Genomic DNA, 13939 nt, shown 5'->3' with positions numbered 1-13939 from the left:
AGTTTCTATAACCACGCTCCTAGTTTGTTGAGGTTTCAAACATGTACACAATATGCATACATCTCATGTTACAAGGTTATTAAAGGCATAATATTGTCAAAGTAGCAATTAAAAAACTGTAGCTGCTAATTTCACACAGTTTATATGCATGTTTGGGATCTTTAATAAGAGAAGTGTTATTTGTATTTTATCACAGTTGGGACTGATCCATGTGATGATCCCTTGTGATCTTGGAAATTCAGATGTGCCCAGTTTCTTTATAATTGGTATTTAAAGTACAGGGAGCAAGGGGAAGAGGGTAGTGGGTACTAACTACTTTCTGCTATAATATGAAAAGAGAAGACACATTGTAAATAGTGTTTAAACACATAGCTAAAATCAGAACACATTCAAAAAGAAAATGAAAACTGATCCCAGGTTGCCAATATATCTTAGCATATTTAGCTATTTCAAAGATAGCAAAACCTCGTTCCACAGTGAACTGCTTCAGGAGAAGCAGTAGTAATAAACAGTCAATGTGGGAGGGAAGAATGAGTGTTGAGTGAATACTGAGCATGGTTTAAACCTGTGAGTTTCACTGGTCATATTCACATACCACACTAAACCAAGGTTAGTGCCACACATGCAACCAAGAATGAAATGCATGCAGCAAACCTCAAGCAGATGCTCTTCCTTCTCTAGTCCACCACTCCTGCATGACCTCTTGGATGACCATTCCTTTAGTATTAACTAGAACTTTCACTTCCACTTTTAGTTAATCACCACTTCCCATGCAATCAGAACTAAGAACTGTGGATAATATTCACTATTGTTTAAACATCTTACTTCAGAAAGCACAGCTTGACATACAAATTGCCAAAGTTTGTTGCTTGACACAAAGTAAATCATGGTTAAGGTGAAGCAAAAGCTAGAGGTTCTGAATTCTTCTTGACTGCATAGAAGGGAAAGCACATAAGCCCAAAGTCAGCTTTGGTTTGTTCTAGCTTATGCACACTGTGATAAATGAATTACAGCTAACAGCATTAGGTATGGAGAGTGTATTTTAGACGAATTATATACTATATTAAAGCTGGACTACACTTCAAAAAAATATCATGTAGCAGTCCAGGAGACTCAATCTCTGTTTCTGGAGAGGGATGAAACAATGATCTGCGGTGTGCCTACAGCAACTATACTACTATGGGCAGGACAAAAGGGAGATCCCAAATGTTTTGAACTTCAACTCCCAAAAGCCCATGGCTGCATAGACACTGTGCTCAGGAACACTGTATGTTGGAGTTCAAAACATCTGGAGATCTTTCTGCCCACCCCTGTGCAATATAAATAGGCTCCTATAAGAAATGGTTGAAGTGGACCACTACTTTGCAAACAAGCTTTTAAAAACCCCTCAGAAATATTACTGAATCTATATTTGTATTCAGTATTCCAATCCTCTCCAGCAAAGGTTTTATAATCATTCAATTAAATTTTTCTTTCTCCCTAGGTTAAACCTAAAAAAGCAGGTTATAAAAATTATAAAGTAATAGTGCTCTAGACTAGATATAATATTAATCTTGAGCAATGTTCCATCTTATTCAAAGAACTAAGGTGATTCAATTTACCACCTGCACAGCTAGAATCTGACTCAACTTGAATGCAATAAACATGGAAAAAGAAATTCAATACTAAGCTGGCACATATGATGCTGAAGATTTAAATAGAAAAGTTATTTGTGTGAAGACTGTCAATGGACACTATATTTAGCAATTACTGTTCATGAACATTTTTTTAAAAAATCAAGTGTTCTAAGGAGGTCACTTCTTGAAGAATTTAAACTAAGAATAGTATCTCTGTTTAGAAGACATAGAAACTGTATCGCTATGTGCATTCTTTTCAATAAAACTGAACATATTTTAAGAGCCTTATTTATAGAATTCAAATCATCAGGTAATAGAACCATTATCAATCACTAAAACATACTTAGGAAGATACTTAAAAGGATGGACCATCAAGGTAATAAAATCAACAGACATTTCACAGCCTTGCAACTACCTACTTGGTGCAGAAAAGGCACCTTGAAAAAAAGGTTATATGAATCTGACTTACAAGGAGGGAATATTAATTAATGGGTTTCACATAGAATTAATACTATAAGTTCATAATCAACCGATATCAATGTAGGGCACAATCTTATGAGGATGCCCACAACTCTCCAAACACAGTTGATTATAGAGACCATTTTGGCCTAAGTGCAGTGTGTAAGAGCGGGAAGGATGTCGAGACACTGCCAAGATACGATGTATCTTGGCAGCACTGGTCTCTTCCCCTCCACACCTCCCAGAATGCTCACTAAACCCCCTTCTTCAAGGTCATGGCAACCTTAGAGAAACCCCCAGTGTGGTTCGTTCCACACTGTTTATAAGCATGGAAGGGGGATTCATGCCAAGGTCAGAGAAATGACTTTAGAATTGTGAATCTAAACATTTCTATGGCCCCCTAGACAGAGTCTGGGGGCAAAGGATTGCTGTTAGTGCAGAATCTGTATTAGAAGGACTAATCTCTGTATGTTCTACTAGCAAGTCTCTGTGTATATTTATTTATTTAATTTCCAAAGCACTCAATAGCCAAAGCTCCCTGGACAGTTTACAGCAATCCATTAAAATACAAACAGCAGTAAAAACATCATACAAATTATCATACAAAAATATAAAACCAAATTGAAAGCACATAAAAAGTTATATATTATACAAATTAAATCATAAGACTAGTTTAAGCAGCTAACAAAACTCCAATGTAATAGAAATTAATTAAATTCCCTGTGGAAGAGGACAATCATCATGAAAAAAGTTATCAAAGTTGATGCTGGGGGGTCTCAGTGCAGAGCTTGTTCCATCACCTAGGACCCACCACTGAAAAGCCCCTTTCCTTGCTGCCACCGACTGAGCCTCTGTTGAAGGTAGCTGTCAGAGGCAAGCCCCAGATCTTGATCACAGTGTCTGGACAGATTGTGGTTGGGAGAGGTATTCCATCAAGTATTATAGTCCCAAGCCATGTAGGAGTTTATATGTTACAACCAGTACCTTGAATTGGGCTTGGAAACACAGAGATAGCTAATGCAAGCAAGCCAGAATTGGTGTGATAAATTCCAATCATCTGGTCCCTGTTTTTAATCTGCCTGTGCATTTTGCACAAGCTACAGCTTCTGGATAGTCTTCAAGAGCAAAGCCTGCACTGTATTGATTATTGCAATGTAGAGTGCATTGCAATAATCTAGTTTAGAGATCACCAGAGTATAGATTACTGATCCCAGAATATCCAGATAGAGGCAAATCAGTTGATGCCCTCCAAGTTACTGAAGGCACCTGGGGCTCAAGTACCAAAAATGGCTCAAGGAACATCCTCAAGATACAAACCTATTCCCTCAAGGGGAGTGCAACCCCATCTAAAGCAGGTTGCATTCCCACATTACAGTCAGGAGAACCATCCACTAACAGCATCTCTGTCTTATCTAGATTGACCTTCAGTTTATTAGCCCTCATCTAGTCCATTGCTGAAGCCAAGCATTGGTTTAGCAAATCCACAGTCTCACCTGCTAAAGATGAAAAAGAAAAATAAAGTTGCATGCCATCACAATACTGATGACAACACACTTCAAAATTCCAGATGATCTCTCTCAGTAGTTTCATGTGGATGTTAAGTAGCATGGGGGACAAGACCGACCCCTGAGGCACCATGCCATACAGGAGAGTCCTGGGACAGAGCAATATCCCCTACTTTTGCTTTTGCCATTATGTGAGCAGACATAAAATTAAGCTATTGCTAGGTCAATATTTACATAGAAATGGCACATACTTGTCCCCACTAATTCCTCTCAAACCCAATCGTATATTACATAGAATGAAATGGTAGACACAAGTATTGACAGATTCTGGATTCTAAACCACTGTATGTACTGTAGTTTTTTCCCAGTTCAATGAAACCTTATGAAGTGCACTGCATGAGGTCAACTAGTACATTAGAATGGAGTCTCAGCAGACATAATTTGACCAGATATCTCTATATTTACACAATGTCAAATATAATAGTTGGAATGAAGTCAACACATGCCATCCACTTAAATTAGCAGCATTTCCAGAAAATTCTCTCTCTGCTGAAGAAAGTTTTCTGATATTTTTATTATTCCATAAAATTAAGTATCAACTTAATAAACATATATAATACAGTCAAATTAGGTAGTTTCAAAGTAGTAACTACCTCTTTAAGCATGCTAAAGTTAGTACCTAAACAATGTATACTGCCTTTCTTAAAATTCCAACAATGAGCTAAACCCAGTTTTATAGAACTAAATTCTGCTTACTCAATGGGAATTTCTCTTTCCTTGCCACTCCTGCAATGCCCCCCCCCACCCAGATTTGGGAAGACTGAGGAAGCTGTAGGGGGCATCTGTACCATCAGCACAAGGACAACATTGTATACAACCTAATATAAAACAGAGTATACTACTGAGTTTAAACATAATTAAAATATTTTAAAAACCTCAAAATAAAGGTTTTAATTTAGAAATTTGAATAAAATTGATATTATGTAAAAATTTGAATGTATAAATTTGAATTTATGAGTAAACTGAATTTATAAAACTGAATATCTAAATCACATTAAGGGTGTAATCCCAGTCACTCAAAGAAGGAGGTGTCAAAAAAACTAAAGGATTTGTCCAATCTCCCCTCTGAGGCTAGAAAGAGAGGTTCATCTACCCATGTTGTCTTTGAAAAGGAATCTGCAAAATAAAAAATTAGCACTGGGGCAAGAAAAGGAACCAAAATTGCCACTTTTCTCTCCTGCTCCAGTTAAAATAACTAAAGACTCTAACTTTGCAGCTGTCCACCATTGGAGATAGGATTTCTCTGCAAGTGTGATTATTTTTAATAAGCTATTTCAAATCTGAGATGTTTGTACATTATGTAAGATTAGCACACAATATTTTTTAGTTTGTTATTAAATTTAACAGTTAAACAATCATAGTAAATCAGATCCCAATTCACAGGGCAGAAAGAATAGTGGGAACAATGACTAAATTTCTGAATAGTTAGAATTTCATATGAAGAGTCCTCACCTAATTGTTTAACAACAGCAACGAGATGAGCTAAGCCTGGCCCCCAAAAAGATTACACTGCTGAACTGAAGAAAGCTGCAGCAGGGGGTTACAAAGAGTAGATTTGCCCAGAGAAGAACTGAGAGTTCTGTTCAGTTCTTTCTCTCTTTTGAAAGTAGCTCCAGGTAGTGGGTTCTAGTAAAGAACAAGAGAGACACTACAAGCCTCAATTTAAGACACACGATAAGTTTGAGGGGAAAAAACACATTCATGTATCCTTAGATAAAAGTTATTTAAAATTTCATTCTGAGAATACAAGTTTTCACACATGCACAATATCAATCTATCTTGGGAACTGTAGTTAGAATAATCTAATGTGTCATGATGCTATGTGTCACCACATTATGTACCCCCTTCCTGACTTGTTTCCATGTGGCCTTTCTGTTATATTAACTACCATCTCCAATCAGTATATAGAGGAGAGAGATATGGGGTCGTATATGAAGGTATATGTAACCTACATGGTTGTTTCTTCAAACATGATTGGTTTTTGGAAAGAGTTTATATGCTAGCTTTCCCCCACAAAGGATGAAGTAACATTACATTTCCTCTTGAAAGAAAGGGTTAAACTAACCAAATAAACAATTGTGCAAAAATGCCATAATTTAGATGACAACAGCACACATTTTGAAGCTTGCAATGTATTCCAAAATTCGTGACAAATCAATAGGGCAGTAATCCAAGCTCACTACAAAAGGTGAGTATTCTGAATGCTTGAGTTTTGACCAACAAGCTAATTATTCAATTCAGCGCTATCAGTACCACCAAGCTCTTTCTTTCCTTGAGTCCTTTGGGACACACACAGAACTGAGGAGAAAGGAAATCTGCTAAGCTTTTGAAGAAGGCACGAGCAGTTTCTTGCTATTTCTGTAGAAGCCCAACAGGAAGAAAGGGAGAAACCCTATTCTGAGTTCTCCATGTACCACAGAAAAGTCAGGGAAAGGGAGGAATTACAAAACCTCAACAATTTTAAAGAACAGCTCCAGATGTGCTGGGTCTGACATGGATATTGTGCTGTGGATTTCTCCATACCCTAACACCTTGGTCAATAATCCATTTTGTTCCAGAAGACATAAGCCTGAGAGTTGCCAAGAATGCTCTTAAGGCTCAGAAACTGCCACAGGGATGCAGGAAGGATAGAATGTATTTGCTTCCTTCTTGATTAAGCAAAAGGATGGTTTGCCTATATCCAGGCAAAAGACACTAATGTCTGCCTGACTGCTATGCCATGACCCAGAGAAGTAATACATGCAAGTACCATTGAACTAGATGATCAAAAGTTTGGTGGGAAAAAACAATCCAATCCTGAAGTGACCTTACTTTCTAGACAAGTCAAGTACTGCTAATCAATTTTTATTTGGAATATTATGCTACATCACTTGGCACAGCCAGCATGATTTTTTTAAAAAAATGAAGAAATGGAACCTCTCTGAGACTTCTGTTCAGTCACCAGAATCAAAACACTATTTCTTTTGTTTTAACCTATCTTGAACCATCAAGCTCTTTGTTTCAAACCGTTTTATTACCTTGTAGTGCAGTCAATGTTCCTTCTATATACTCAGGCATACATATATTCAGAAAATAAGTCCTAGGAATTAAGGCAGATACTAGTGACAAAAGATGCAATTATCAACCTTATTGACAAGCTGAAAGTCAGTAAAATCACCTGGTCCGAATGGTATCCATCCTAGTTCTCAATTCAAGCATGAAATTGCTGACCTTCTTCCAAAATATTTAATATGTCCCTAAAATCAGCCTTTGTACCAGAGCATTGAAGAATGGCCAACACAAGCCCAATTTAAAAAAAGGGATCCAGGGGGGAATCCAAGAAATTACAGGGCAGTTAAACTTAACATTGAAAGCATTATTAAAAGTGCAATCAGTAATAACAAAGAGGGTCAAGTTATGCTGAAAAATAATCAACATGGCTTCCGCAAAGGGGGAGTTCTGTCTCACTAACTTATTGGAGTTCTTTGAGAGTATCAATAAGCATGTAGACAGGGGTGATCCAGTAAATATTGTTTACCAAAATTTCCAAAAGGCTCTTGAGAAAACTAAGCAGTCATGGGGGGGGGGGGAGAGTATGGTGTCCTGTTAGCACAAAGAACAGAAGAAAAGAGTAGGAATAAATGACAATTTCTCCCAAAGGAGGAATGAAATAAGTGGGGTCCCACAGGGTTTTGTATTAGGACCAATGCTTTTCAACCTGTTCATTAATTATCTAGAATTAGGAATAAGTAGTGGTCAAGTTTGCTGATGACACCAAACTGAACAGGATGCTGAGGAGCTCCAAAGGGGTCTTTCCAAGCTGGGGGAATGGACATCAAAATGGTAAATGTAGTTCAATATAAGCAAGTGCAAAGTAATGCATGTTGGGGTAAAAAAAACCCCCTAACTTCAAGTATAGGCTGATGGGATCTGAGCTAGCAGTGGCTAAGCAAGAAATTGATCTTGGAGTAGTAATGGGTGGCTCAATGAAAATGCTGGCCTAGTGCTCAACTGCTGTGAAAAAGGCAATTCCATGACAGGCATAATTTGAAACTGAATAGAAAACAGAATGACCAAGATCTTATTCCTCTTATGCAAATCTTTAGTACAGCCACAGTTAGAATATTTTCAACTGTGGTCACCTTACCTGGAAAAGGACATTATTGAGTCAGGAAAAAATACAGAGAAGTGCAATGAAAATTATCATTAGGCTGGATCAACTCCACTATGAGAAGCAGCTACAGCAACTGATACTGGTTGGCTTAGAAAAAATGGGTAAGAGGAGACATGATGCAAGAGTTTAATATAATGAATGGTGTGGAGAAAGTGGAGGTGGAGAGATTTTGCTCCCACTACCATAAGACTAGAACCCAGGGTCATCCTACGAAGCCATTGCTGGGAGGTTTTGGAAAGATAAAAGGAGTACTTCTTCATCACTGCTGAGGGAAGTGGTGATGGTCACCAGATTCAATGAGTTTAAAAGGCATTGGACAGATTCGTAGAGGAGGTGGGTATCACTGCCTACTACCTTTGTTGGTTATAATGCTACCACCTTAATCAAAGGTGGCATGACTGCATACACCAGTAACTGAGGAGCTTAAGCACTTATTCTGCTTGATAGCACTTGTGGGAAGCTGGTTTTCTACCATGTGTATGGAGTGCTGGACCTGATGGACCTTTGGCTGATCCACCATGGCTTTTCTTATGTACTAATGTTTCTATGTTCTTATCCCGCAACTTGGTGTCTCTCAGCAATAACAACCTGAAGTGCAATTGATTTTTAATACTTTTCCTTTTGATTATTTCCTAACATTATTTCCTAGTCAGCTCTATTCTGATGTCTATACCTTTCCAGGTCCAGACTTTCCTGCCTCAGGTACTCCAGACAGATCTCTTTGCTTCATATACCTAATGAGAAAGAGTTACCCTCTGGAAAAACACCTTACTGGTGTACTGCAGCACAACCCGCCAACTCTGCACAAACATGCTTGACTCTCAACCTGTCAAAAAAGCAGTGAGCAAACCAGCAGCAGATCTGCCACTCCTCCCCATCACCATCACTGTTGTTTGGGCCAGGCTGAAAGGTAGATGAACAAACAGAATGCGAAGAAGAAAAGGAACAACTCCAGGGAGCTCATCTCAGTGAGCCCCAATGGTTTGTTGGCCTTCAGTGGATGCCAAACCATGCCTACCCTTGATGCAGGATAGAAGCAAACAGACAAATTGCTATGTATTGTTAGTACCAACAACTACCAAACATGGTGCACACTGGGTGTATTGGACTATTCCTGTCAATCTGAAAAAGCATGGCCACTGGACAAAAATAACAGATGTTATAATCCAAAACATCTGGAGGACACCAGATTGGGAGGGCTGGCCTGTGCACACATTTGCACATATTCACACCATTGGACTTGCTTACCTATCCTCGCTGTCTCCACCCATCCTATTGGCACATAGCTGTAAGCTCTTGGTACAGCAGTGCTTATTTGCATATGTACACTGACGATGCAATCATTATATAAACTGGCCTGTAGATATTTTGACCTAGTAGCTGCTAGTTTATGAGGAGAAACTGCAGTTTAAAAATCCTTCCAAGTGCTACAATCAGTAGTTGCATCACTTCACATGAATATGCAATATGCACATGTGAGAGTGCTAACCCTGGATTCCTTATTGCTTATGCTAGACATATTCCCCTCCCTTTCACCCACCAACAACATACAGTCCAGAAGCGGTGAAAGGAGAACTGGTTTCTAAGCTTTTTGGCACTCATAGGTACAGTTGGGAATTTGAGAAACTGCTGTGTTATACCATCATCACAAAATGCATAATCAGTAGATTACCACTTGGCATTTTCCTATCATGTCTGTGGATCTTAGGCTGTGTCTTTTTCACTAAAAACAGTGTGTGTGTGTACTGGACAATGCAACATCTCTTTGATATTCACCTAATTGTTAGTAATGCAATACAGCTAACACTTCTTTTAAATATGTGTTCTGGCATTGTCCAGTAGTTGTTTCTTTCTGGGAGAAGATAATTTAAAGGGAAATTTTTGTACTGAAACAGTCTTTAATATTCACTGATGTACATGCTCTTTTAAATTATTACATTTCTTCATAGAAATTAACAAACAGAAAATGAAATGGATTATCTACCCATTTGAGCATTAAGTGAGATTTTACAAAACTGGAAGCACAAATATTCACCTCTTGTAATGCAACTAATTGAGGACCTTATAATGCTTTTGATTTTTGAACTGGTGGCATATAGATGTCAACTTCAAATGGATACATATTTGTATATTTGGTCCACTTTGGTGAAATCTATGTATAATTGCTAGAAAGTTGTATTTTAATACATATCCACATACATTTTTTTAAAAAAGAAAAAAATCAGGTTCATGTGGGTACCATGTTTATTTATTTATCTATTTAGATAATTTCTATGCTGCCCCATTCGCCAAAGCCTCGGGGCGGCTCACAAAACATCAATTAAAATATAATACATTAAAAATATAAAACGAATTAACAATATAAAATTGGGAACCCCTGCAGCAGAGAGATAAGACATTGGGGATGGTTTTGGGCCTTTCTCTCCTGCCTTTTAAAGGGCTTTCAACAAAACTACTAGAAGGTAATTAAAGTGCTACGCTTTGCTAGTTGCTACTACAAACTTGTAATATCCTCACATCACCAGAGCTAATATCTCTTTACATGAAAAGATATCCCTTGAAAAGATACAAAGAATGCTCTTCAGCCTCTAGCCCTTGCTAGTTTAATTCAGAAGTCTTGAAAGGGGCAACCAGGATTCTTTTTAGAAAAGAAAACATGGAAAGAAAGCCCTCCTACAATCATTACAGACAAAGCCACACAAATGTGATCCATTCCCCTTCCCAACTTTAATGAATGTATCACACTTGCACCCCCCTTTCATGCACAGAAAGAAAAACTTGAAATCCAAGAATGATACTGTAAAATCTTCTATGTGTTCTGTAAGAAACCCAGAAAAAAAGCTTCCACATTGGTGGAATTTAAACTAATGCTCTACTTAAATTAGTTCCTTACCCCAGCAATTACCAGCTCAAAACAAGTCAAATTTTAGAACTGAACTGTGCCAACTATCCCACTTCTTGGAAACCCTGCAAATTAGTAAGACTCTTCATACAATATATTTACAAAGTCATGTAAAATGAATGATGCAAAATTCTTACATGACAGTTGAAAAGCAATTTCCATACACACTAATACACAACAATCCTACATGCACAGGGTGCCTACACAGCTCCAGCAGGATGTATTTGACTTGACTTCCTTTCATAAGTGCCATGTAGCAATTTTTGCATGTGTTCCAATTGTCACAATGTTACAACGCACATAGGAAACATGCAATTTCCTACTTCATTTCTGTGTAAGTAGTTATAAAAATATGCAATGACCCTCAGAAGCTCAATATCAAAGAGTACCACACACCTACAATTAAAAACTAATTTCAAACCTTTGAGGCAATTGCATGTGCTACAAAAATAAAGAAAAGCAATGTTTACTCTTGCAGATTATCTAAATAATATTTACATAATATATATTATATTATATAGTATAATAATTATAATAGCTTACAGACTATTGCACAGTATAAAATGTAATAAATAATGAAAACACTTTCAATTAGAAAGTATATTTTAGAGCAAATAACTAATATTTTAGATATAATGCATATATCACAATTCTAAATGCTTAGGCTTATTCTCAAAGTATTTTAATATTTAAAAACTCAGTCCCACGGGTACTAAAATATCTTACTGTCACAAGACAAGTACATAATTTCTCCCTAATGTCTATTCCATATTTTCCTTCTTACAACTATTCATTCTTAAGCTCATATTCTTATGATGTTTACTGGAATTTACAGCAAGAATTACAGAGTTAGGCCTACACCTAAAGGTTTACTGGACATTTGATTTGTTATACCATATCCTTTCATGTAACAAACCCAGAAAAAGGGATGAGGAGATGCAGAGGAATTCAAACTTGGTAAACAGTTGCATGAGGTTATTGGAGCTTAACTGATCATGTGAACACTTCCTAATTCCAGAAGCAAACTTAACACAGTGCTGTAGTTTTAAAAGGAAAAGGATTTGATTGTTGTTATTTTTTACACCAATTCAAACAGAACAAGCAGTTACAGAACAGAGAGGACCAAGCAGGAAATAAGAAGCACTAGACTTTTGGAACTGAAAGGAAAAATACAAGGCCTAGTTTCTGAACAACTTTCTGTTGCAGACTTTATGCCATACAAAAACTGTGCCCCTACATGTACACCCATCCCACGTGAGACACAAAATCGTATTTTCTCCCTAATACTATCCCTCCCCCCCCCACACACACACAGACACACTATTGAGAGAATTTTTAGTTCCTTAGGACAAGGCAGACTAGCTAATCCCGAAGACCAGGCAATCATGAAAGGCGCAAGAGCCTCAAGTGACCTGCCAGACAAATTGTTTAAATGGGAAGATGTCAATACTTCTGAATAACTTAACAGTCTTCGTGGCAAGCCTGAATATCGAGTGCACGGCAGAACAACTGGCTAGGACGAGGAGATCCGGGAGCGGGCGCAAGGAAGGCGCAGCAGCCACAGGAGGAGAGGGTCGGGAGATCGACCTGAAGGAGCCCTCCTAAAGCGGCAGCCACGGCACCTGTAGCCTGAGGCTGAGCGCGGCAGCTCCTCTCCAGACGCCTTACCTTTGAGCTGGGGCAGCGGGAAGAGCTCCACTTGGCTGCCCTGCGTCCGGAACTGCGAGGAGCCCTGCGATCGCTTCTGTTTCTGCGCCTTGCGCACCGACCTCCGCGTGAAGCCATCCACTTTTTCCGCGGGGGAGATAGCAGTCGACATGGCTGGGCGAGGGCCAGACGGCGGGGGGTTCCTCGTCGTCTCTCTCTTGAAGCATATAACCACCCCAGGGAAGAAAAGTAGAGCTGGCGACGGGGGGCGCTCCCAGCGGAACGCCCCCAGTAAAAGAGAGGAAGACTCACTTAATCCAAGTGCCCCAAAGAAGGGGGTTCCAAATTTGGAGCGGCAGGGAGACACAGAAACTAGACCCTAAAAACCCCGAGTAGGAGTTTGAGTGTGCAAGCGCGGAATTTTTTAATCCAAACGCCTTCAGGAATCGGGTCTTCCGAATAAAGGGGGCTTGTAATCCAACACTCCAAGGAAAGAAGGGCTTCCAAATAAGGGGGCACTTAATCCGACATCCCCAAGAAAAGGGGGAAACAGATTTACAAGGTAAAGGCAAGGGTTATTCTTAATCCAATATCCTCCAGGAAAAGCAATGGAAGAAAGCCAAAATACCCAACAGGCGATGAATGGGTGAGTATGGGAGAAGAAACGCAGCCAAAAGGTTTCCCCGCTGCGCCTTCCCGCGTCCACGTTCCCCGTTCAGCAGAGCAGCCAAAAATAATAGCAGTAACAGCAATAATTTAAAAACGGGAAAACTTTACTCCTCCAAGACCTGCAGCAGCGTCTTTTCGCGAGCAGCAAACTTTGGCGGCAACGTGCGGAGACTCTTGAGCGCGCTGTTCCTCCCTCAGCCGGGCTCGCGGTCGCCTGGCCCGCCCCGCCAGGAGCTCGGGGTCATGAGCCGCAGCTTACGGGAGAGGGAGAAGGACGGAGCAGAGGGGGCTGAGAGAGAGAGGCGGGAGGCCGGCCTGCGCTGCCTCTCCTCAGCCACCGTCGGGAGCTCCCCGCACTTCTTCCGCCAACATCTCGTCACGCTGGCGCCCCCTCCTCCTTGGTGGGAGACCGACGCCGCTTCCTCCTTCGCGGTGCTCCGTCCGCGCGACGTAATAGCGAAGAGGGAGGAGGAGCAGCAGCAGGGAGCGAATGTTCCACTCCAGAACCGGCGCGCGCCTCTGTGGGAACGACCGAGCCCCAAGGACGGCAGAGTTCCGACTCAAGAGGGGGCGGGGCCAGAAGTGAGGAAAAGTGTGTGTGAGGGGGGAACCAACCCGGGAAAGCGGTTGGAACGACCGTTGGAGGAGCCCCGCTGAAGGGTAACTGACAGGCGCAAAGTAACCAATCGGGTGACAGAGAAGCTCCCCGAATTATCTTAGAGGGTGGGATAACAGAAGCCAGCGCGACCTGGGGGTGGTGAGAAAAGGAGGAGGGGGAGACGGAGCTAGTGACACCCGAGTTGCCCAACGCGAGAGGGTCAAGGGCGGAGCGTCGGCGAAAGGTGATTGGGTCTGGCCTAGCAGGGGGTGGGATGAGCGGGAAGTCAGTTCGGAGTTGGGGAAGCGCTTGGGAGCCAGATTCACAGGC

General features: G+C 40.3%; 1 protein-coding gene across 1 annotated transcript in view; it reads right to left on the bottom strand.

Moving 5' to 3' along the window:
• The window catches only part of PPP2R5A (protein phosphatase 2 regulatory subunit B'alpha), a 52264-nt gene extending 38717 nt beyond the window's left edge, over window positions 1-13547 (bottom strand). Inside the window, exon 1 of the mRNA XM_044422363.1 lies at window positions 12364-13547. Within this exon, the coding sequence (XP_044278298.1) occupies window positions 12364-12514 (151 nt within the window). The 5' untranslated portion in view covers window positions 12515-13547. The remainder of the gene's footprint in view (window positions 1-12363) is intronic.
• Window positions 13548-13939: the final 392 nt, after the last annotated feature.

This window comes from Varanus komodoensis, unplaced genomic scaffold (assembly GCF_004798865.1).
Source record: "Varanus komodoensis strain SLA01 unplaced genomic scaffold, ASM479886v1 scaffold1, whole genome shotgun sequence".
In the NCBI taxonomy this organism is placed as follows: Eukaryota; Metazoa; Chordata; class Lepidosauria; order Squamata; family Varanidae; genus Varanus; species Varanus komodoensis.
The sequence above is the reverse complement of the archived record's forward strand: the minus strand, read 5'-3'. Positions and strand labels throughout refer to the sequence as shown.